The sequence below is a fragment of the Pyrus communis genome, chromosome 6 (assembly GCF_041283825.1).
Source record: "Pyrus communis isolate YQ-2024b chromosome 6, ASM4128382v1, whole genome shotgun sequence".
In the NCBI taxonomy this organism is placed as follows: domain Eukaryota; kingdom Viridiplantae; phylum Streptophyta; class Magnoliopsida; order Rosales; family Rosaceae; genus Pyrus; species Pyrus communis.
In genome coordinates this window covers 19,009,451-19,033,642 of record NC_142570.1, presented here as the reverse complement: position 1 = coordinate 19,033,642, position 24,192 = coordinate 19,009,451, and the positions used below count along the sequence as shown (strand labels likewise).

At 39.0% G+C, this 24,192-nt stretch overlaps 1 protein-coding gene and 1 pseudogene across 2 annotated transcripts; both read left to right on the top strand.

Moving 5' to 3' along the window:
* Window positions 1-283: 283 nt before the first annotated feature.
* Window positions 284-3,362, top strand: LOC137709964 (uncharacterized; annotated as a pseudogene).
* Window positions 3,363-15,724: 12,362 nt separating this feature from the next.
* NS1 (Class II aminoacyl-tRNA and biotin synthetases superfamily protein) lies at window positions 15,725-24,125 on the top strand. Of its 2 annotated transcripts, XM_068450604.2 has the most exons (15): window positions 15,725-16,327; window positions 16,506-16,574; window positions 17,096-17,206; window positions 17,568-17,672; window positions 18,385-18,522; window positions 19,257-19,337; window positions 20,061-20,138; window positions 20,242-20,310; window positions 20,412-20,486; window positions 20,619-20,702; window positions 20,955-21,041; window positions 21,974-22,069; window positions 22,191-22,265; window positions 23,017-23,143; window positions 23,818-24,125. In XM_068450604.2, exons 1-15 carry the CDS (start codon window positions 15,914-15,916, stop codon window positions 23,931-23,933), a joined length of 1,725 nt encoding a protein of 574 aa, XP_068306705.2. In that variant the 5' UTR covers window positions 15,725-15,913; the 3' UTR covers window positions 23,934-24,125. The 2 variants fall into 2 exon arrangements, with proteins under 2 accessions (XP_068306705.2, XP_088551985.1); XM_088695859.1 differs by lacking the exon at window positions 20,955-21,041 and having other exon boundaries at window positions 15,791-16,327.
* The last annotated feature ends 67 nt before the right edge of the window (window positions 24,126-24,192 follow it).

The window sequence follows — 24,192 nt, the reverse complement described above, 5'->3', positions numbered from 1 at the left end:
CAGTCATCAACCAGTTCACCTTACACTTCCTCCGGCGCCATCTTTGGATCTCACTGTTTCATACTATACCAAGTCTGCACCTTTACCAATCCCTCCATCCATACATATTGCACCTTCCTCAAACCCTACTCTCTCACCCAATGCTCCCATATTAAACCTGTAGTCCTGTTGAAGCTAGTTACAATCAGGTTACTTTTTGCTCTAGTCACTAAATATGACTAGTTTTTTAATCAGTTAGATGTTAGTAATGCATTCTTGCATCCGTTTAAAACAAGACGTCTACATGGTTCAACCTCAAGGATTATTGATCCCTTACGACCCCATCATGTATGCAAATTGAATAGAGGACATATGAATGAGCAGAGGGGCCCTGAACAAATTTTAAACTTTTGAAATATTTGATGAAAATAGTTGGAGCAGTTGCAGCGAATGAATCAAGGAAGGAGATCATACGCTAGACTCCTTTGAAAGGCTTCTGTAAGATAATTTTATTTTTGTTGTAATTCTCTAATTGCTTCTTCAGCAACAAGAATTTGCTCAACAGGGAGCAAAAAGAATATAATTAAAAACGGATAGTCCACAGTGGATGCCATGTTTGCAAGTGCGTCAACATGACTCTTCTCACTCCGAGGAAACTCTCGAATCTCGTACTTCTCAAATTTTTCGGGTTGTGTTTCGATCTTGGCCAAGTATAGCCCTATAATGAGATTTAGAGATGACAATTCTAATCGTTAAACTCGATAACCGTGGATAACCATCCAAATGGAATGAATTTCAGTATGAACTTTTGGGTATATTTTGGATAAGGCTGGAAATTTTTCCCCAAAATTCCAAACCAAACCAAACCAAAAAAATCTCAACCCTATACCAAAAAATTTCCAAACCAATAATACCGAAACTTTTGACATCCATACCAAATCGATCCCGAACCTTTTGGAGTACGAATCAAGATTACATATTTAATGGTTCGAGATATGTAAATGGTTCAAGAATCCCGAACCTAACTGAAAAAATATATATATTTATTTTGGTTGCATACATGTTTAATGTTGAATTTAAATAGTTTGATAGTAGACTATATTAGAAATAGAAGTATGAAATTAAGTAGTTTGGAACTTTGGAACATCAATTTGACTTGGTATGAATGAACTGGTATTTTAATTGGTATGAAATTTCAAATTAATATGAGGTAAAAAAAATCTACGTTTCAATTGATATGAATTTGGAGAATAACATTTTTGGCGAAAAGCCCAAATTTTAGTCCACTTCCAAAAAATCTCAAATTTCAACACAAAAACCCAAAACCCAAAATCCAATCTCGATCCATCCTAGAATACCGAAAACATTTCAGAAATCTCGAAAATTAGGAATACCGAACTTTCAGTTTTGGGATTGATCTTCAAATTCCCATCCCGAAAAATTTTCGGTTGGGATTCGGGATCCCATACCGAACCACCCCCTAATTTTGGATATAGGAAAAAAAAACGTGGATATTATTCGGTTATGGTTTTGAATATGATTATATGGGTCCCCGATCTGTATCCATACCCGAATCTGACCCAAATAATATATAGTATGTTTTTTTTTTTTAGTACATCAATATTTTTTACACAAAGGGGAAGGAGAGTTCGGTAAGCCACATAATGGGTAACCTACTAAATTGGTATCTAATTCACAATCCACGAGATTTGAATCTAAGACCTCTTACTTCCAAGTGAAGATGAACACCACCAGACCAAAGTACTGGGTGGCAATATATAGTATAATTAATATTTAATATATAATATAATAGTACTATATATATATATATGTATGTATGTATATGTATATTCATTATTCATCGAACTTGTTACCTTAAGAATTCAAAAGTTGCATTGTTTGAGTTGCATTTTATGGGAAAGTTCAAAAGTTTTGAATCAAAATCAATGAGAATTCAATGGTGCCTAGGGAGATATCAAAGATCATCCAACATCGTTTGTTATTAGCACACTAGAAATCTCATTATGTACTCCAAACTTTCTATATTTAGAAAGAAAAATACACTTGTGAGAAGTGCAAAATAATATCTGTGGAGTGACAATAACAGTTTCCGTTTTAAATTTGATGTTTTAATTTAATCGTTCATTGAATTATTTATTTAATACATCAAATGTTTAATGACGAAATTAATATTTACTAAATTATAATGCGTTAACTGAACGAATATATTATATGTATTCACGAAGATGAAAATAACCGTTAACCTATAGAGAATTAGTTACCCGGTGAGTATGGTTATGGATACTCCCCGATAGTTAATTTACAGTTATGAATATGGTTAATTTTTGTGGTTATGGAGATAAATATAGCATTTCCATCCCCAAACTGAATCATTGTTATCCTTAGTGAGATTATAGGCGGCATATTCTCCTTTCAGTTGGTTAACAATCAAAGTGGAGATGCAAAAGATTGAGAGTTCCTCGACCTAGAGTTCTGCGGTTACTATATTTGGCGAGCAGTGCTTCATACACTGACAATATACCTTTAGGCCTCGTTTGCCAGCTCGGATTGTACTGACTATTTCTGTTCGATAGGATAAATAGTCACTGGATAGTACTGACTAAATTAATCGGGTGTTTGGTGCAGTATTAGACTAATAATCATATTATTTATATTGTGTTTGGTACTGAACCATATAAGAAAAGGAAAGAAAAAAAAAATTGAGAAATCTTTGTTTGTTTGTAGGGGTCGGAAATGCAGCGGTGGAGAAGAGGGAAGGAGATCCGGTAGCCAGAAGAAGATGCAAGAAGAGGAATTTTTTTTTTTTCTCTTTCAAATTGCTAACTTTCTTAATCATTGCAAGATTTCACGTTTAAAATTGCTAAATTTCCAATCGAGCAGATGGTGATATCGAACCCATCAAACAGTGGCTGCGAAAGAAGAAGAACCGAAGTAGGAGGACTGGGTTCGCTGGAAGAACTAAAGAGGAAGAAGAAGAAGAATAAGATGGAAGGGAACTACGTTTTTGCTTTGCAAGTTCGACAGCGGAGGAATTGGGTTTTGGAATTTGTGGGAAGGAGGGGGAAGAACAGAGGGAGGGGAAACGAAGAAGAAGATGTTCATCTCTGTTGATTGCGTGGTGGTGGGCGGTGGAATTAGTGGGCTCTGCATCGCTCGGGTGCTGGCTACCAAGCATGGTGATGCCGTCCCGAATGTCATAGTCACGGAGGCTTGGGATTGGGTGGGAGGCAACATCATCACCGTTGAGAAGGATGACTATCCTAGAGCAGAGACAACGACTGCGTCTGGAGAGGAAGGACCCGACTAAATTGCACCATGGTTTTGGAGAGGATAAACAAGCGGGTGTTTACCGTATAAAGTAGGTGGGACCGGATTGTTTAATCTGATGGCTATTTAATACAAACGACACTAAACATCGTACTCCGTATTATTAGTATTATCCGGTGTCTTATACGGTGTGCCAAACGGGGCCTTATTCTTTAGTAGAGCCATAGTGTTTGTGGGATAAGTCTTCAATAGTCCGTGCTACTCGGTAGTTTGGTTTTATATCCATTACATTAAGAAGTAAAAATAGTATTTCCTCAATTCAACCATGACTGTTCATTTCTTGACTATTGAGTAGTTTGGATTATTAAGAAAAATTAGCGCTAGTGGCGGAATTAGAAATTTATAATGACAGAGCCATAAAATAAAGGGAACTTTAACGAAAAGCTCCCGATACGGTTCACTTTAACGAAAAATCACATTTTTACACTAAAAAATCAATTCTGGTATTATTCACTTTACCCCTTATTCTGTCTTTATCATTAAAACTCAAAGTTTTCAAACTCTTTTTATTAGTTAAAGCTTCCAAAAATTGATCATAATTAACTTATAGTTGCCAATTTATAATATTTTTTTCTGTAAAAGTTATTCCAAATCAATACAAAAACCTTGAGGGCCCGTTTGTTTGACCGGATTAGGGGGGACTGGACTGGACTAGACTGTTGTTTGATCTGCACCAGGATTAGATTTAATGAGCTTAGGTCGAACTCGCTTGGATTATTCACCTCGCTACTAGTTCTTAACGAGGATCCCCAAAAACTACGGGATTGCTAGTCCCGTCTCCCTCTTCTGCAAGTAGCGTCGCTCAAACCCACATGAGCAGCATCATCCCTCCCTTCTCCACTGACCAAACTAGAAACGATTGTCGCCGATCTCCATCGTTCGGTAAACCTAGCACCCTTTTGGCATTTGGGTCGGTGATTTGGGGTTTTTTGCCATCTAGGTTGATCCGAACGACGGCAAAAATGAGTCTCATGGTGACCCAGATTCTTCCGCCAACAACAAGATTGAAAACTTTAGCATGAGTGCAGTGACTTTGAGTGATTTTTCTTGACCAAACTATGATTTTCCCAGAAAATACAGGTGTGAACACGAAAGATTCCTTTGAAACAAGAAACCAGAATAACGTGTACAAAATAATATTTTTTTTGTGTTTATGATTTTGGGGTTACGATCTCTCTCAAATTTGGTCCTCTGATTCTATCTTCGTAGGGTGTAGGTTTGTGGATGAGTTGTTGATCCAAAGGGCCGTCGGGGCTTGATCTAAGGATGAACAGTTGATGAACGGATGAACACTTTCTTCAAGGGCCGTCGGGGCTTGATCTTGAATAATGGTTGTGTGGATTTCTTCAAGGGCTTTTGGGCTTGATCTTGAAGGTTGATGGATGAGCGGATCTTCAAGGGCTTTTGGGCTTAATCTTGAAGAACGATTGGATGTGTGGATTTGTTGAGGTTGTTGATCCAAAGGGCCGTTGGGGCTTGAGCTTAGGATGAACGGATGAACACTTTCTTCAAGGGCCGTCGGGGCTTGATCTTGAATAATGGTTGTGTGGATTTCTTCAAGGGCTTTTGGGCTTGATCTTGAAGGTTGATGGATGAGCGGATCTTCAAGGGCTTTTGGGCTTAATCTTGAAGAACGATTGGATGTGTGGATTTGTTGAGGTTGTTGATCCAAAGGGCCGTTAGGGCTTGAGCTTAGGATGAACGGATGAACACTTTCTTCAAGGGCCGTCGGGGCTTGATCTTGAAAGAGGATTTAACGAAGAACGAAGAGAGCTTTCTTGATCCTTCGGGATTTGCTTGAAAGCTTTAGAGTTTCAAAGCTTCAAGGATTTGGGGAATTCTCTTCCAATTTGGGAGTAGAGAAATGTATTTGTGAATTCCTTGATGCTTGATACCTTGATGGAGAAGCCTATTTATAGGCTTTGAGAATGAATCACCACCACAAAATATTTTTTTCCTTTCCAAGCACCATTGCCTAATTTTCCCACTTAATGCAATATTGAAATTGAAGTGGTGTAACTTATGGCCTAATTTCCCACTTAATACCATTTTAAACTTGAAGTGGTCTAACTTATGGCCTAATTTCCCACTTAACACCATTTTAAACTTGAAATGTGTATGCTTTGTCATTGCCCAAATGAGAAAAACTTGCTTTGATCCGTAATGGATTGAAATGTGCTTACCTTGTCATTGCCCAAATTGAGAAGAAAAACCTTGTTTAATCATCCAAGGATATTTCTTCCTATTTTGTTGAGTCACATGCCATGTGTACAATTTGTACGACACGTGGCGTATGCCATGTATGCCTTGACACGTCAAAACTTTAATGCGTTGGGTGAACATTTGTTTTACTGAAATTTCGATGTCTACAAATGCCCCCACTTCAAGGCGCGTCGTAGACATGTGCTTGTCACGTGTAGAAGATGCGTTTTGAAGTCCCTTAATGTAGATGTCAACCCAAGGGCCGTCGAGGCTTGATCTTGAATTGGGCTGGAAATTTCTTCAAGGGCCATTGAGGCTTGATCTTGAGTTTGACTGGAAGATTTTTTGGTTTCCTCCAATCGTTGATTTTCCACAGGCTTAGTCTTGAACTGGGCTGGAAATTTCTTCAAGGGCCATTGAGGCTTGATCTTGAGTTCGACTGGAAGATTTTCTGGTTTCCTCCAATCGTTGATTTTCCTTTGTGCTACTTTTGAACTGGGCAGCAGGAAATTTCTTCAAGGGCCATCGAGGCTTGATCTTGAGTTCGACTGGAAGATTTTCTGGTTTCCTCCAATCGTTGATTTTCCTTTGTGCTACTCTTGAACTGGGCAGCAGGAAATTTTGGTCTCCCCCGAAGGTCTGAGCTTTACTCTTTTTTTCTGTTTCTTTGTTCAATCTCTCCAATTCGTATTGAAGAGGGTTAGAGGATAGCTCAGCATATGCAGTTGTTGCTTGTCTCCACATGCTTTAATGTATCATTTTCACTTGCCTTACTTGCTCCCCTTTGCAAAAGTGGTCCCTTCTCTGGAAGTGTATCAACCGTTGAAGATGACTACTCGAGAGCAACGCTAGGTAAGCAACCAGGGAATAGATTCCATGCGAGTAAGAACAAGGACAAAGGAAAAGACAAGGAAAAAGCATGATATGAGATACCTTTGCTTTCGACCTTGATGATATGAGATACCTTTGCTTTTGAAGAAGCGGCGAATGGATCAGCACATGTATTTGTTGTGCTTGTCTCCACATACTTCAATCTACCGTTTCCTCCTGGGTCATCTGTACTCCAGGCATCTGGTATCTTCTTTGGGGAAGAAGAAAAAATTGAGTATTTCGAAGGGCTTTGCTGGGAGTGCGCCCTCAGAGGTGAGGAAGAGTTGGGCATTTTTTTTTTCAGGTCTGCCTTGCCATAAAAGATGAAGGTCGACATATATAGGGATTTCCCAATAGCAAGTGGTGGTTATGTTCTTTTACCCTTGTCGACAAACGTCTCTTCGATTTTTTAACAAGCGTCTCTTCGATTTCTGAGCGAGCGCCTCTTCGAAAAAGTAGTCACGGGTGCGGCTCTGTCACCACGCTTGTTGGCAAAAGCGCGTAGTTGGGATGATAACCTTCACGTGTTTTCAACTTTGTCAGAGATCTTTTGACAAAGTTGAACGCGTTATCTGAAAAGCCGCGAAAGCGTCGCCGAACTTCACGCAGGAAAATCCGATTTTTTTAATCGGTGGTCGTGTCGCCTTGGCTTTTTATAGAGGTATCGATTACCTCCAACATGCACACTTTGAAGATCGCCCGTTTGTGAAAATCGTCTTCGGCCCTTTCTGATTTTACTCCATCCACCTTTCTCTTTTAACCTTTTGACAATGGCTAACCCGTCTAACATTTGCTTAGATTTGAGTCTCAGCAGTGATCCGAGTGCGCCGCGTCAGGTAAATGTATGGTGCCCTTCTTTCTTATCTTCTAATGGCCCTTTGACAGGTGAAGATTCTGTGATGAAGGACACAACAACAGCTACGATAGTAGCTAGGAACTTCCTCACTCCAAAAGATAGTAGGCTGCTTTCAGAACGGTCCGATGAGTTGGCCGTTCAAGAGTCCCTAACTCTCAGTGTTCAGTGCGCAGGCTCTGTGTCCAACATGGGCCAACGCCTACTTGCTCGATCCCGCCAAGTGGAATCATTGATGGCGGAGGTGGAAACTCTTAAGCAAGAGATCAAACAGCTTAAGCACGAGAATAGAAGTTTGCATGTGCTTGCAAATAACTATTCGACGGGCATGAAGAGGAAGCTTGATGAGCTGCAAGAATCCAGTGGTCGAATTCAAAGTGATCGTCAAAGTGACCGTCAAAGGCTTGCTGCTTTCTTCCAGAGGCACCTTTTTCCTGGCTCATCTAGCGTTCCACCAAGTATTGAGGCCTCTTCTTTGATGCCTCCCGCTTCTGTAGTTTTCCCAAGTAGTGGGGGCTTCACGTGAACAATCTTTATGAAAGCTCCATCTCTTTTTTTTTTTTTTTTTTTTTTTTTTTTTTTTTTTTTTTGTACGCACTTGTAATTTCTCGGAGATCAATGAACATGCTTTATTTTATTTAGTGTATTGTGCTAAATACAGATAAAACATATACATCACCAAGATGTGTTATTTCCCTTTTTTTTTTTTTTTTTTTTTTTATTTTGATGATGTGACTGTACTTGAAGTTTTGAAGTTTCAAGTTGCCTACGTACCCTTGGTTGAGGAGGGATCAAGTCATGACGTAGTTCAAATGAGTGATGGTTTTTTTTTTTTTTTTTTTTTTTGATGATTTTGCCGTACACAGTTTATGCTCTTGCGGGCCAGGAGCTTTGGTTGTCGCCTTTTAGGCTCGTGCGAACGAGGAGCTTTGGTTGTCGCCTTTTAGGCTCGTGCGAACGAGGAGCGTTTTTGAATTTGTCAAACGATCTTAGAGAGGCATTCTTTGCAATCTTCATAGCAAGGAGTCTTGACTGAGTGATTGAAGAAGTTTTTGGGGAAGAAATCGCGCATTGTGATGGCAACGGACGATCTTTGTGTCATAACTTCCTCATCCTCAACACTTTCATGTAGCTTTGAAGGTTGACGGTAGCTGCTTTGCCCCCTTTCCAATTGGTGAACTTGTGGAGGAGACCTATGTTTCTTGTGCATTTTCTTTGGAGTGACATAAGTCCATCCTTCAACTTCACTTGACGTGACTGACATGGTTTTGGAGCATGCCCCCAGCGGTTGAGGTGAAGATTTTGAGTTCAAAGAGCCAGAAGTGACGGTGGTATAGTTTGACTTCACCACATCATTAAGATCTAGCTCGATGATCCCTTTCTGAGCTAACTTCATGATGAGATCTTTTAGCACAAAGCACTTTTCCGTCGGATGACCAATGAAGCGGTGGAATTTACAGTACCTTGGACTGTCAGTACGGTTCATCTCTTCCGGCCGTTTGCACTCAGGTAGGTTGATCACCTTTTTGTCAAGCAAGTCTTTCAACATGGCAACCACGTCAGAGTCGGGGAATGGATATGTCTTCTCCTCAAGCTCCTTCAAAGTGCGTCTACGTATCTCTTGATCACGAAAAGCTTCGGTTTGAATCGCCTTGCCTCGTGTATGGGTTTTGACTGGAGTTGTGTTGACCGTCATTGCTTCCTTGGTGGGTTTCCACGCAGCCTTATCCACCTTGGGCCCCAAAACTTTGTCATTCTTGTAGTCGGCGATCTGTTCTTTCTTCTCATAACGGGTGATGCTTAACTCCATATCATGGGCGCGGGTGGCTAACTCCTCAAATGTTCGTGGTTTAATGCCTTGAAGGATGTAGTGTAGTCCCCACTACATGCCTTGAACGCACATCTCAATGGCAGAGATTTCAGAAAGCCGATCTTTACAATCCAGACTTAAGGAGCGCCATCTATTTATGTAGTTGATGACAGGTTCATCTCTCCACTGTTTCGTACTGGTCAGCTCTAGCATGCTTACAGTACGACGAGTGCTGTAGAAACGGTTGAGGAATTCCCTTTCTAGCTGGTCCCAACTGTTGATAGACTCGGGTTCGAGGTCGGTGTACCAGTCAAAAGCGTTACTTTTCAGCGAACGTACGAACTGTTTGACAAGGTAGTCTCCCTCTGTCCCAGCATTGTTGCAAGTTTCAATGAAATGGGCGACATGTTGCTTCGGGTTACCTTTTCCATCGAACTGCATGAATTTTGGGGGCTGATAACCCCTTGGCATCTTCAAAGCATCAATCTTCTTGGAGTAAGGCTTTGAGTACAGTACGGAGTCATGCGAGCTTCCTTCGTACTGTGTCTTGACAGTGCTTGCGATCATCTCTTGTAGCTGCTGGATAGAGAGAGATTCCATGAACGCCGTTGCTTGGTCTAGCTTCAGCTTCTCTTCGACTTTCTCCACTGGAGGCTCCTCTTCTTCGTCGACTTCTTTCTTTAATAGGCCAACATTTGGGTCGACTTTCACGTCGGGCAGCGCATCTAGTTGGTTGACAAGTGCGGCAATCTGCAAGTCCTTCTCTTCCACAGTTTGTGTAAGCTTTGCAATTGCTTCGCTCATTTGAGCCAGTTGTTCTTCAACAGAGGTGACGCCGATGGTCATGACTTGTGCAACCAATAGACATGACTTTCCTTCAGACATCCATAGTGCTGATGAAGAACCCCATTGGCCATTTTGGGGTGTCATCTTGTGTGCCTCAATAGCATGCTTTGGTGCCCCCATCAAGGTCAGGTGGATGACCGACTCGCGCCTTTGATGCTGCTCTTGCTTGCTTAGCAGTACCAACTTTGTAGCGGCATGTTGAGAAGTGGTTGTGGCACCAATGGATGCTCCATTTGCGGCGGAAGTGCTTATACTTCTTCCCTTGGTGGTTGCAAGAACGGCTTGTCCCTTGCTTGATGCCATTGATTTTGGAGGTGTGCTTTGGTTGTTGTCAACTCCGTAACCATGCTCCTTCAACTTCTTTTGAGTTTTGGTGAGGTCACGATCTTTGTCGTTGACGGTGTTTGAAACCTTCTTTCCAAGATTTGAAGAGGAAGCAAAGTCATGCCTAGCCTTTGACATGAGTTCGTAGGCATTTGGGTTAAAGCCTTCTTCGGTCTTCTTAGTTGGAAGAGAGCTTGGTTTCACTTTGACGCCATGTTGCGCCTCCAGACGGTTGATGAGTCCGGCGGTTTGCAAGTTTTTCTCCTCTGCAGTCTTTAGCAGCCTTGCAATTGTTTCCTTCATCTGAACCAACTGTTTTTCAATGGAGGTAGTGCCGATAGTCATGACTTGTTCTTTGTTTGAAGCCATGGACTGTGCTTAAATATCTTGAACGGAGACAGAGATGAGAGGTAGAGATGGTCCCATCGGGCGTGCCAAATTTGTGAACACGAAAGATTCCTTTGAAACAAGAAACCAGAATAACGTGTACAAAATAATATTTTTTTTGTGTTTATGATTTTGGGGTTACGATCTCTCTCAAATTTGGTCCTCTGATTCTATCTTCGTAGGGTGTAGGTTTGTGGATGAGTTGTTGATCCAAAGGGCCGTCGGGGCTTGATCTAAGGATGAACAGTTGATGAACGGATGAACACTTTCTTCAAGGGCCGTCGGGGCTTGATCTTGAATAATGGTTGTGTGGATTTCTTCAAGGGCTTTTGGGCTTGATCTTGAAGGTTGATGGATGAGCGGATCTTCAAGGGCTTTTGGGCTTAATCTTGAAGAACGATTGGATGTGTGGATTTGTTGAGGTTGTTGATCCAAAGGGCCGTTGGGGCTTGAGCTTAGGATGAACGGATGAACACTTTCTTCAAGGGCCGTCGGGGCTTGATCTTGAATAATGGTTGTGTGGATTTCTTCAAGGGCTTTTGGGCTTGATCTTGAAGGTTGATGGATGAGCGGATCTTCAAGGGCTTTTGGGCTTAATCTTGAAGAACGATTGGATGTGTGGATTTGTTGAGGTTGTTGATCCAAAGGGCCGTTAGGGCTTGAGCTTAGGATGAACGGATGAACACTTTCTTCAAGGGCCGTCGGGGCTTGATCTTGAAAGAGGATTTAACGAAGAACGAAGAGAGCTTTCTTGATCCTTCGGGATTTGCTTGAAAGCTTTAGAGTTTCAAAGCTTCAAGGATTTGGGGAATTCTCTTCCAATTTGGGAGTAGAGAAATGTATTTGTGAATTCCTTGATGCTTGATACCTTGATGGAGAAGCCTATTTATAGGCTTTGAGAATGAATCACCACCACAAAATATTTTTTTCCTTTCCAAGCACCATTGCCTAATTTTCCCACTTAATGCAATATTGAAATTGAAGTGGTGTAACTTATGGCCTAATTTCCCACTTAATACCATTTTAAACTTGAAGTGGTCTAACTTATGGCCTAATTTCCCACTTAACACCATTTTAAACTTGAAATGTGTATGCTTTGTCATTGCCCAAATGAGAAAAACTTGCTTTGATCCGTAATGGATTGAAGTGTGCTTACCTTGTCATTGCCCAAATTGAGAAGAAAAACCTTGTTTAATCATCCAAGGGTATTTCTTCCTATTTTGTTGAGTCACATGTCATGTGTACAATTTGTACGACACGTGGCGTATGCCATGTATGCCTTGACACGTCAAAACTTTAATGCGTTGGGTGAACATTTGTTTTACTGAAATTTCGATGTCTACAACAGGTACCAAATCTAAAGAAAAAAGAAATGCAAAGAGAGCGATGGGAGAGCACAGAGGTGAAGCGAGAGAAAAAAGAAGAAGAGGGGAGTGAGACATTGCCTATGGGTCTCTCAAAGATGCAAGAACAGACTCACAGAGGACATCGTAGTACTCCTGCATTTTTTGTTTTTGGAAGAACCAAAACATGCAAGAAAGCAACCCTTGATTTCGATATCTCTCTCTTTCCCTCCTATGGGTCTCTCAAAGATTGTGTCTTTCTGCAAAACATGACCCCAAAAAAAAGGTGGGGCAAAAATGGGGAGAAAAGGGAAATAGGAGGGAGAGGCAGAGAGACAAAAATGGGGAAAAAGGGAAAGGGAGATGAAGAGGTGGAGTGAAAAATGAAGGTTACAGATATTGGAGAAGGATGATTCTAGGAAAAAAAAAAGAAGGAAAAAGATAAAGTAATAATAAAATATTAATTAATATATATTAAATTAATATAAAATAATATAATATTGTAGTCCTGCTTCTTAGTCTGACGATGCACCAAACGCTTCACTAAATCAGTCCAGCTTAGTCTAGTCTAAGCCAGTCCAGCTTAGTCCCTGAAGCTAGTCCAATCTGAGACAGTCTGGTGCAACAAACGCACCTGATAGGAGCATATTCATGCGACTTAAATGGCTTGTTCTCGTGCATTTACGTTATGTTTCTTTAGTTATTTTAGTACTTTAAGCTATTTTCGTGTGTTTGTAGGTCCAAAGGGCTAAAGGAGCAAAAAGATGCATTTTGGAGACTTTTGGAGCACTTTTGGGCTAAGGATGGATAGCTTATGCTTGGAGCCAAAGTGTTGGACGAAATTGAAGACCTAATTGAAGACCAAAGTGTTGGAACCTTGTTCCCTTTAGTTTTAGGACATTTAAACCTTTCCAATTCCCTTATGCCGTGCACCACCACATATCATATCACTTATCATAACCACTTATCACTTATCATAACCACTTATCACTTATCATAACCATACACTTATCACTTATCATAACCATACACTTATCACTTATCATAACCATACACTTATCACTTATCATACCCATAATCATCTACACCTTGCAGCCACATTCATCACCAAAGAAACCATCATTTCAGCACATTCCCTTGCATTCCAACCAAAACCGTGCACATGTTATCACCATGCATTCACATGCACTTGTTCCTCCATCATTCCATCCTTTAAAACATTGCACATGCACTCATAATCATTCACACCTTGCAGCCACATGCATTCCCCTTTTGCACATGCTTTCCCAATTCATTATTCATTCACTTTGCATTCAGCCATATGCATTCAATCATTAACCCCCTCTTTGCCATGCACATGCACTCCCATCCTTTACCATTGCAGCCACATGCACTTCCCACTTCATCATTTCAGCCACCAAACACCCACATGCACTCTTAATCATCCACCACACATTCCAGCCCATTTTTCCCCATCATTGCCGTGCACATTCACCTTCACTTCCAGATTGTCCCCTTGCACATGCAACCACATATTCATTGCACATGCATTTCCAACCCACATGCATCCTTTAATCATTCAAACATGCAGCCACATTCCCTCCTAGCTGTCATGTTCCCCCCATTTCACCTATAAATAAGCATCCATTGCAGCCACAATTCATACACACTCTTCCATCACAGAAATTGGTCCCTTGGGGCCGTGCCCATCACAACCATAATTTCATCCATTCATTCTCATTCACTCTTCCATATTCAGAAATTCACCAAGCAACAAACCCCTTGTTGCCGTGCCTTCCCTATTAATCCAAACACCACTCCCCAAACCATTCACACCATCAAACTATCCTTAGACCTTGTGCTACAACGAAGAGGAAGAGAAGAGGGCCTAAACGTTCATACAATTCAAGTTTGAGTTGTTGGAATGTTTAGGTGTTTCTTTGATTTCAATGTTTAATTTCAGTACTCTTTGTTTTGTACGAATGAGGAATGGAAGAGAAGAGGGCATAAACGTTCATACAATTCAAGTTTGAGTTGTTGGAATGTTTAGGTGTTTCTTTGATTCTCTTTGTTTTGTACGTATAAGGAACTAAACCCCCCTTGGTTAGGGGGGAATTCGAAATATATGTTTATGCTTGCATTTTGATTTGATTACTTCTAATTGCGTTTCATAAGTTGTGGATTCAATTTGTTTAACCGTTTGATTGATAACTTATCTATGTATGTTTATTGAGAGTGCACGCTTAATTTTCATGCATGAATATGACGCTAGAATATAAGTGAGTTTCACCTAATAGTTACGAACTTATATTCACAAGTAGTGGAGGTTGCTTATAAACAATCGCGTTAAACGAATTCTTGGCATAAGTTTCATTCAATCATAGTAACGAATGCCTTGTCAACACTTATAATTTTCATAGAGCGTAATGATTCTTGCTTGTATCTCTATTATGCAATCATGTAGGGGACTTGTGGGGAATGTTTTGAATTGTGTATGCGCTAACCCATCCAATTCAACAACGTTAGGAAGACTTGAAGGTTAATTAGTGCATCACGGTTAACTTGGGGTGTTGAGAATTCATGGTTTATTGAAATGCAATTGGAAATCATTTTATTACGCAAGTATAACATATATGGAGATGAACCCCTTAGCTAGGTTCCCATCCATTCAATTTCATCACATCCATCTTTACTATCTGTTTTAATTTAAATCTGTGCATTTTATTTAATTTCATCAAAAACCAAATCCCCCTTTACTTTATTGTCCAATTTAGTTAGAAAGTATCTTAGTTTGTGTTTATAAGTGTTTTGATTCATTTTGTTACACAAATTCGTCCAAATTCACCAAAGTGCTCAAAACTGCCCAGAAAGTGATTTTAAGGCAGTTTTGAGTGTTTTGGGTGATGTTTGAGTCTTTTGGTTTGTTTTAGTGTTTTAAGCGTTTAGTTTCGCATTCTTTGAGTTTAGTTTAGTGTTTTAAACTTTATTTTACGTTTTTGAGTCAGTTTCCAAGTGATTTGCAATCCCTCCTAATCCCCGGTCTAGAACGATCCCTACTTACATACTTACTACAATTGTCAAAAAGAGGGTTTAATTTGTGTGCGTATAAATCTCGCATCAAATTTTGTAGTCCTGCTTCTTAGTCCGACGATGCACCAAACGCTTCACTAAATCAGTCCAGCTTAGTCTAGTCTAAGCCAGTCCAGCTTAGTCCCTGAAGCTAGTCCAATCCGAGACAGTCTGGTGCAACAAACGCACCCTAAAAGTCCCAACAAGCCCAAGATGAGAAATATACATCATGTGGGATTCCGTGATACAATCAAGTACAATGAAGGATGCCTGACCGAACTTGAACACCAGAGAAGCTTCGAATTAGGAGATATGAAGTCTGCGTGGATTAAAGTCTTTCACTTGTTTGAGAATTAGTATGCTAAATTTCTTTTAAGTGAAAAAGAACACAACCAATGCAATTTTAGTTTGTGTCAATTTAAAGAATATTTGATTAAAGGTCTCTTTATTTCGTTTATCTAGTTGGTACAGGGTCAAACGAAATAGGCATTTATATGTTATTGGAAAAGCAGCAGCCAATGCCCTTACATTGGCTCCACCACTGATTAACGTTAGTGAGTTAGAAGAGAGAGATCGAACTTCCACTAGAGTGCATATGCATGATTGTTTTTTGTTTCGACAGTAAAGCGCGGCAACTATGTACCTAATATATTAATTTTTTTCATATAGCTGAGCCAGTCCCTATCCAAATCCGTGCCCGTAATATGATCTCGATTCGCCTTCGAAGAAAACCTAACTAAACCGAACCAAACCAAATCGAACCAAATCAACACCGCACCCTACTCGTTTTAGCAGCGAACACATGATTGATTCTCCCTCTAATTTTGTCGAGACCACACGAAAGTGCGAGTGGATATCAAAAGCACCACTCCAGCAGAAAAAATGGCTGCTGCCTTAGCACCATCCCCTTCTCTCCGGTTCAATCCCTACTCCACCCTCCGGCTCCTCTCCTTCTACCCCAGAACCCCACTTCCCTGCCGCACCCCAACTCCAATTTTCCCGCCATTTCTTCCCCGCCTCTCCGGCGCCGCCGCCGTCCCTCGCCGGAGGTCCTTCTGTACCCTCATCTCCGCAGCTCTTCACTCCGGCGGAGCTGCCGAGAGGACGAAACCGGAAATTGCTGAAGAGCGGAGGTCCGAAGGCGGCAACAACAGAGTTGGGGAGTTCAGGAAGAAGCTCAAGGTTGTGGATGTCAAGGGAGGGTCCGATGAGGGGCTCGAGCGCCTGGGCCAGAGCTTGGTGGTTATGGGTTGGGTTCGTACTCTCCGAGTTCAAAGCAGCGTTACATTCATTGAGGTAATAGCAACAGCATAATTCATGCAACCTTTCTTTTCCCCTAATGTTTCAGTTACAATTTGCACCTGAATTTGACGCCTCGTACTTTAGATTAGATTGGAAGATCGATCGAATTAACAAAAAATGTTTTATTTGTGGCTTAATAATATGAGTTTGGTGTTAAATTTTGCACATTTAGGTTAATGATGGGTCGTGTCTCTCAAACATGCAATGTGTATTGGGCTCAGATGCTGAAGGTTATGATCAGGTACTGTTACTAATCACTGTTTAGCAAAATGTGTGTTTCTGTCCATGTATATATGTGCTTATAATTTTTGTATTTGGCGTTGAATCACGTAAATCTCTTGTGTTCTTTTGAGATTGTTTGTTTTAGCTTTCGCCTACAACGTTGATATTTGGTACTTTGTTAGAATTTGCTTCCGCTTGCGCATAAAAGTACAACAGATATGTGCTTATAATTTTTGTATTTGCTTGTAATTTTACTTCACACCAATGAGTTGTAAGCCACTTGGGTTAGCCCACAACTTGATTTTCGTGTAATAACTATTGGTTATGTATGTTTGTGATCACTTTATTTGGGTTGAACGAGTTCTATCTGCATTCATTGGCTGAAGAGAAGAGTTCTATCTATATGAATGTGCGTTTGTTCTGTAACCCTTATTCGATGAAGTAAGCAAATTTTTATGGGGATATTAATTTCCTGATAATTTAATGGAATATGTGGCATACCATCATGTCTTTACTTCAAGCTGTGGAGCTTATTGATAGGTAGAATCTGGCTCAATCACAACTGGTGCATCAATATGGGTGCAAGGGATAATATCTGCCAGCCAAGGATCAAAACAGAAAGTGGAATTGAAGGTCAACAAAATTGTTCTGGTTAGTATTTCCTGTCATTTATGTGTTGCTTGATGGCTCTCTTATTTCTGGTAGATTCCAAGTCAGTTGTGTTGTTGCTTCCATGCATCTAAGTTCTAACTACCATAACGAATGTTATTCATGTAGATCGTTAATCTTTACTGAACAAAGAGAGAAGATTCTAATTATCAACTTTAAATTATGATTATAAGCTGCAATGGAGTCTCTCTCTGACAAAATGACCTTGATAAGTGGAAACAGAAAATATAGAATTGCTTCTTTATATATGTAAATACTGATCTGCATTTCATGTGAAATCACACAAGCTTCTACTTTGCTAACCAAACAAATAGAATAATTGTTAACGTTCTCCATCTTGTAGGTTGGAAAGAGTGATCCTTCGTATCCCATCCAAAAGAAAAGGGTCAGTAGAGAATTTTTGAGAACAAAAGCTCATCTTCGGCCGAGAACAAATACTTTTGGTGCGGTATGTGCTGTCATTTCCTTTGTTTCTTACTGTTTCACTACAGTTACAAATGCCATTAGTTCCATTAATCTTTTTAGGTTTTATGCTTCTATTTTCTTTTATTTTATCTAACTTGCCATATGTTGTCATCGCTCCATTTTAGACAGGTCTCTTTGTAGTTGATTGGTGTTCAAATCAGCCTTCCATTTATGTCTTAATTGTTTTGGTTGTTTCATCTCACAGTTTGGTTACTTATCAAACTAGAATTTTATTTTAAATGTATTGGTGAGACATTAAACAATGCATTAGGATATTGGTGATTGCTAATTTTCAGTTCAAAGTGAGCTGTGTGAAACTGACCTTTGATGGTTGCCTCAGTAAATTTTGTTTTAGCATGTATTTGCTCAAGCTGAAGTGACAGATCGTGCAGTTTTGTAATATCATGCAATGCTTTTTTCAAAACTCCAATTTTTTTTATATGTTTACTTTTCCAATAGTAACTCACTTACTTAACCTCGTATTTTCAATTGCTGCTCCAATGTATTTAGTGCATCAATCTGTAATGGTATGTTTAGGCTTGAATTCAGTAATAATTACTTTGAGATATATCCTTAACTGACTGAGAATGACAACTCCGGCATGGCAAACAATTTATGTGCGTCTTTGAATATTTGCTTTTGGAGTTATGGTGTCTTCTTCAATTATCTTTACTTTTTTTACGTGATGATTTTAGGTTGCAAGAGTGAGAAATGCTTTGGCATATGCTACTCACAAGTTTTTCCAGGAAAATGGATTTGTATGGGTTTCCAGTCCCATCATTACTGCTTCAGATTGTGAAGGAGCAGGTGAACAATTTTGTGTGACTACTTTGGTGAGCACTGTGGATTAAAAGTTAATTTATTATGTTTTGGTTCAAAGATTGCTGTTCCTCTGAACTGCTGAAATAACACGACCCTATGGAGCATGTTTATTCACTCCGTTCTTGTTTTATATGCTATTCTGACAAACCCTTACATAATATTTATACATTAAAATTTCAAAAGTAGTCTCTTTGGTGAGCGCTGTGGATTAAAAGTTAATTTATTATGTTTTGGTTCAAAGATTGCTGTTCCTCTGAACTGCTGAAATAACACGACCCTATGCAGCATGTTTATTCACTCCTTTCTTGTTTTATATGCTATTCAGACAAACCCTTACGTAATATTTATACATTAAAATTTCAAAAGATAGTCTGGTAACATAAGAAGATTATGCCGCCACACTGAATTTAGATTATTAATTCAGTTGGTTCTTCCCTGAATGTGTTGTCCAGTTTTAGCCTAACGAAATGAACAATTTTATGTTTTCCATACTGTGTGCCACGAGAATATTTCCCTCTCTATGTTATACGTGTATGTTTTTCCAAGGAAAATATTCTACCTTGAACTGAATTTATTTGTTTCCTTAATTGTTTCCTTGTATCCTAGTGCCTCCTTGGAGATATATAGCTAAGAGGCCACTTAGAATATTAGTACTGCATTTAGTCTTCTTCTACTGCCATTGATTTTAAATCTGCTGTATGTTGCTAAATACTTCTGTTAACTCTTGTATTTGTTTAATGAACAGATTCCAAGTTCTAGAGAAGCCTCTCATTCTCCTGTGGATGGCATTCCAAAATCGAAGGATGGCCTAGTTGATTGGTCACAAGTGAGTTGGATGAATTTCCATATTCTAAGTTATAACTAAGCAAAGTATATTCTTATGCATAGGTAAAGGGAATCAAGAAAAGTACCTTAGATATTTATAAATATTTAATACTTTAATTTATAAAAATTATGGCGTGGTGCTTTGCGTTTTGAATTTCCCCATATCTTATTTGGACTTCATATGATGTTTGAATCTTATCAAATTAAATTCATGGTGAATTAATATGAGGTCATTTGGCTTCATGTGGTATTACCAAATTAAATGGCACTGTTATACTAGTAAGTTAGATAAACTTCAAGATTGATTTCCTAGTATACAAATTTAATATCTCAAGGAACCCTCAATGATGTTATCCAGGATGTAGACTGTCGAGAAATTGAGACTCAAATCTGTAGACGACGGTAAACTATCCATAGTAAATAACAGTTTAATTTTGCTATTTGGTGTTGGGAGGTTTTTACATTGTGCAACTACAAAAGAGGTTGTAAACTCAAAAGTGCAGTTTTGTATTAATGATGAAATTGTTGTTAATTATACTATGTCATCCCTTCTTGCTCTGTGTTTAATAACAGGAGAAGTGTTCGAAATTCATTTGAATCTGTTACTTCCAGTAAGACTGGGCTTGATAATATTTGAAAATGACCAAAGAAACAGGGTCATCTTGTTAATTTCCGTTGTTGTGACTTCCATTTGTGAGTTTTCATTTCACTATTTTGATGTCAGGATTTTTTTGGGAAGCCAGCATTTTTGACTGTCTCTGGCCAACTCAATGCTGAAACCTATGCTACTGCTCTGTCTGATGTATGTATTTTCTTAACTGCATTGGTTCTTATCCTCACTTTACCGATCGGAATCACAATCAGTGTAATTTTTTCCAAGATAAATCCATGCATCGTTTTTCCAGGTATATACATTTGGGCCCACATTTCGGGCTGAAAATTCCAACACTTCTAGGCACCTGGCTGAATTTTGGGTAAATTTAGCTCTCTTTTCTTCATACACATCCGTTTCTTTACTTTAGCTGTTTTGGTTGTATTTTTCTGATAATTTTTTCCCTATTCTGCCTTGGTTAAGATGATTGAACCGGAACTTGCATTTGCTGATCTGAATGATGACATGGCCTGTGCAAGTGCCTATCTCCAGTATGTAGTATGTTACCTTTCAAAGCTATTTCCTCAACACTACTGTCTGACCATGTTCTTGCAAACTCACCAGCGTGGTAAAGTTGTCAAGATATTGTTATTTTGGATTTTAGAGTAACATCTACTTCCATGCTTGAAGGTGAGACACATCCTCGAAAATTGCAAGGAAGACATGGAATTTTTCAACACTTGGATTGAGAAAGGAATCATTGGTCGATTGAGTGTATGACCTCTTGCTGTAACTTGTCCTCATTTTATGTTATACATAAATTCGCTCCATATATTTTGTTTTTGTTTTTGTTTTTTTTTTTTTTCCTGAAATGGGTATTCATGTGATGACTAAGCTAAATGGCTTGTTTTCCAAGGTTCCATTAATCATTGTCCCTCATTCTCTTTCCTCTCTCTCTCTTTCTCTCTCTCTCTCTCTCTCTCTCTCTCTCTCTCTCTCTCTCTCTCTTTGTGCATCCATCAACAGGATGTGGCTGAGAAGGACTTCGTGCAGTTGACTTATACTGATGCAGTCGAACTTCTTCTTAAAGCAAATAAGAAATTTGAATTCCCAGTATGGCCAACTACTTAAAGCTTTTAACAAATAATGTTACCGCTCTGTTGTGAACTAATTTCTCTATGATGGTTATCTAAGTCAACAATGTTTTAGTGTGTATGTAGTGTAACCTGTACAGATAGCCTTCAATAGTCTTCTGTGGACCTATTTGTGTACAACACTATAATTTGACTTTATCGTAACCATTTCTCCTCAGAGCTTTTTGAGAAGATTTAGTTAATATTTAAATCTTCCAGTAACCATAAAATTGCTTGCTACTTTTTGGAGGCTCTTTTGGAAGTGCTTTTAAAATTACCGAAAGTGCTTTTGATGAGGTTGCTTTTGGAACTAATTCTTAGTAAAAATGCAAGTGAATCCTGAAAAAGCACTTAAAAGTTCTTTCTCTAAGAAGAACATAATTGGTGCTTCTTGCTGGAAGCACTTAAAAGTTTTTCCGGTACTCAAAAATACTTCCACCAAAAGCGCTTTCAGCCATTTTAAAAGCACTTCCAAACAAGTCCTGGGCCAGGTACCAGTGGCAGTAATGTTATTGACATGTATAGTTTGGATAGCCTCCCACTGGATTGCTACTTTCTGACATTTTGATAATAGACAGCATTATGCATGTGAATGGTGACTTAGGCCGATGTTTCATGATATTGGATGATGCCTCTTTAAGAATACTTTAGAAAAAGAAAAACTTGGTTGATTAAATTCAGTGAGTCAGAAGACACTCATAATTTGTTTTATTTTTTTATTTGAGAAATTTTCAGTTCTTAAAACATTTGAGTCAGTTTTCATGTAGTGTTCTCTGGTTACAAAAGATAGTGTTTAGTTCCATCGTTGTATACTGGTACATTTGTAGCAATACTACTATTCTTTATCACTGTTTAACTTTCAGAATGTTTTCGACCTTATATTCTGAACTCCTATTCAACATTTATTATCAGGTCAAGTGGGGTTGTGATTTGCAGAGTGAGCATGAACGTTATTTAACTGAAGAGGCATTTAGGGGATGCCCTGTAATTGTCAGAGATTATCCAAAGGCATGAAACCCTCTGTTCTACTTTTTTCTCATCTATGGTAGAAAGGAAAAACTAATTATGACATTTAATTCCATTTATCGAATTACTGTTCTGAAGCATTCAAGACACATTACCATTTCAGGAGATCAAAGCATTTTACATGCGGCAAAATGATGATGGAAAGACTGTCGCAGCAATGGATATGTTGGTTCCTCGGGTAATCTTAGCGTCTACCATTTCATTTCTATTATAGCTGCCCTCTAAATATCTGTTAATAAAATTTGGTTTGAAATTTATTTTAGCGGGTATGCTGACATGTCATACGTACTTTTCAACTCCTCATTACAAATATATATATATATATATATATATATATGATGTTATTCTTAGTTGTAAAAGGCCTGAAAATGCATTATTTGAGTTGATCAGTGAATTACCAATGATAATAAAAGGAAAATGTTGTAAAACCCCAAGGTTTTTGGCTCAGCAGTCAGTCGTGTTGAGGCAATTAGTCAGAGTCAGGTCTATAGTGGCAACTTATGTTTTTTGGGTTGGCTGTTGACTAAGACCACATAACGTAAGATAAGACGAAGACAGAAACATGACAAGACCTGGCAAGCATGGTCTTATTTACTAAATGGGTGGAAAGAAGCAACAAGAGTAAGATGCTTACTTTATTTTGGGAGGGTTGCATTTGTCATGTATTTAGTTATACTGCTAAACTGTGTCCTCGTGTGAATTTTTGTATTAATTTTGTCAACAGCCTTTAGTTTAATATCTCGTGTGCTGACACAGCATTGTGACAAGAAAGTCTTCACAGACACGTCCGTCAACATTTGGCTAATTTCATGTCATTCAGTATTAGTAACATATCTTGTCATTCCTAGATTGTTTCCCTTAGTTAGCTGGTGTTGTCCACGGCAATAGTTAATTTTGTTTTGCCCTGTATATTGATGTACTTCTGTCAGGTTGGCGAGCTTATTGGTGGAAGCCAGAGAGAAGAGAGGCTTGAATATTTAGAAGATCGGTTGGATGAATTAAAGCTGGAGAAGGAAAGCTACTGGTGGTATCTTGATTTGCGTCGTTACGGTTCAGGTACTCTATTTGCTGACTGTTTAGAATCATGTGCTTCTACTCAATTAGAAAATCTGAGCTTGAATTTAAAAAACATACGGAGACATTCTTCCACCCTCATTATCCCCCACAATGTGCCTAAATATACTGACTCGAACACCCAACTATACACATCCCACCCACCGATCTTGTTCTTCTACAATCCTTTTCTTTTCATGTTCTCTCACCAAAACTTATACCTGACTCAAGTGGCACAGTTAGACATGGAGAGGGCAAATTTGAAAGTAGGCACTGTTTAATGACTGTTGCAGTGATAAAATATTGCTGGCTGCTATGATGTAGAGTCCGGCACCATCCAATATGTTAAATTACATTTATTTCTGGACTCAATTTATTAGATCTAGCCGTTGTGAATTATCTCGTAGCCCTCCACACTTTTGTTCTTATAGAAGCATCGAGCGCGTGCTGCAATATTGTGCGTACGATAACAATATTCCATACCTAAAATAATTGTCCTTGGTTCACTTCCTGCATAAAGAGTACTGGAACAGTTTCGGTGAAGATTTTCATATTCGTCTAGTTGTAGGAGAAGGATAAAACCTTGGATAATGTATAATAGTTATACTTCTGAAGCTTCTGTATTCCGAGTAGATAAATGATTTGATACTTGATCTCCATTTTCCTTGTTTCTCCAGTTCCTCATGCAGGCTTCGGTTTGGGTTTTGAAAGGCTTGTACAGTTTGCAACTGGGATAGACAACATTCGAGATACTATTCCGTTTCCCCGGGCACCTGGTTCGGCGGAGTTCTAAAGCGTTTGCTTTCAGTTGCGGAATAAATTTCCCTCAATTTGTATTACTAATTTGTTAACTCATGTGTATATAGACCTGGAGGATAAGTCCGTATTTGTTTCTGCACGTTTGTCGCCATTTTGTGGCTTTTTTCTTGACCAACCCATTTTATGGGAGGTAGCACATTCCCAGTGAAATCATTCTAGGATCTCCTGTCTTTGGTTTTTTTTATTATTATTTTTTTTTTTTTTTTTTTTTTTTTTTTTTTTTATTTCTTTCT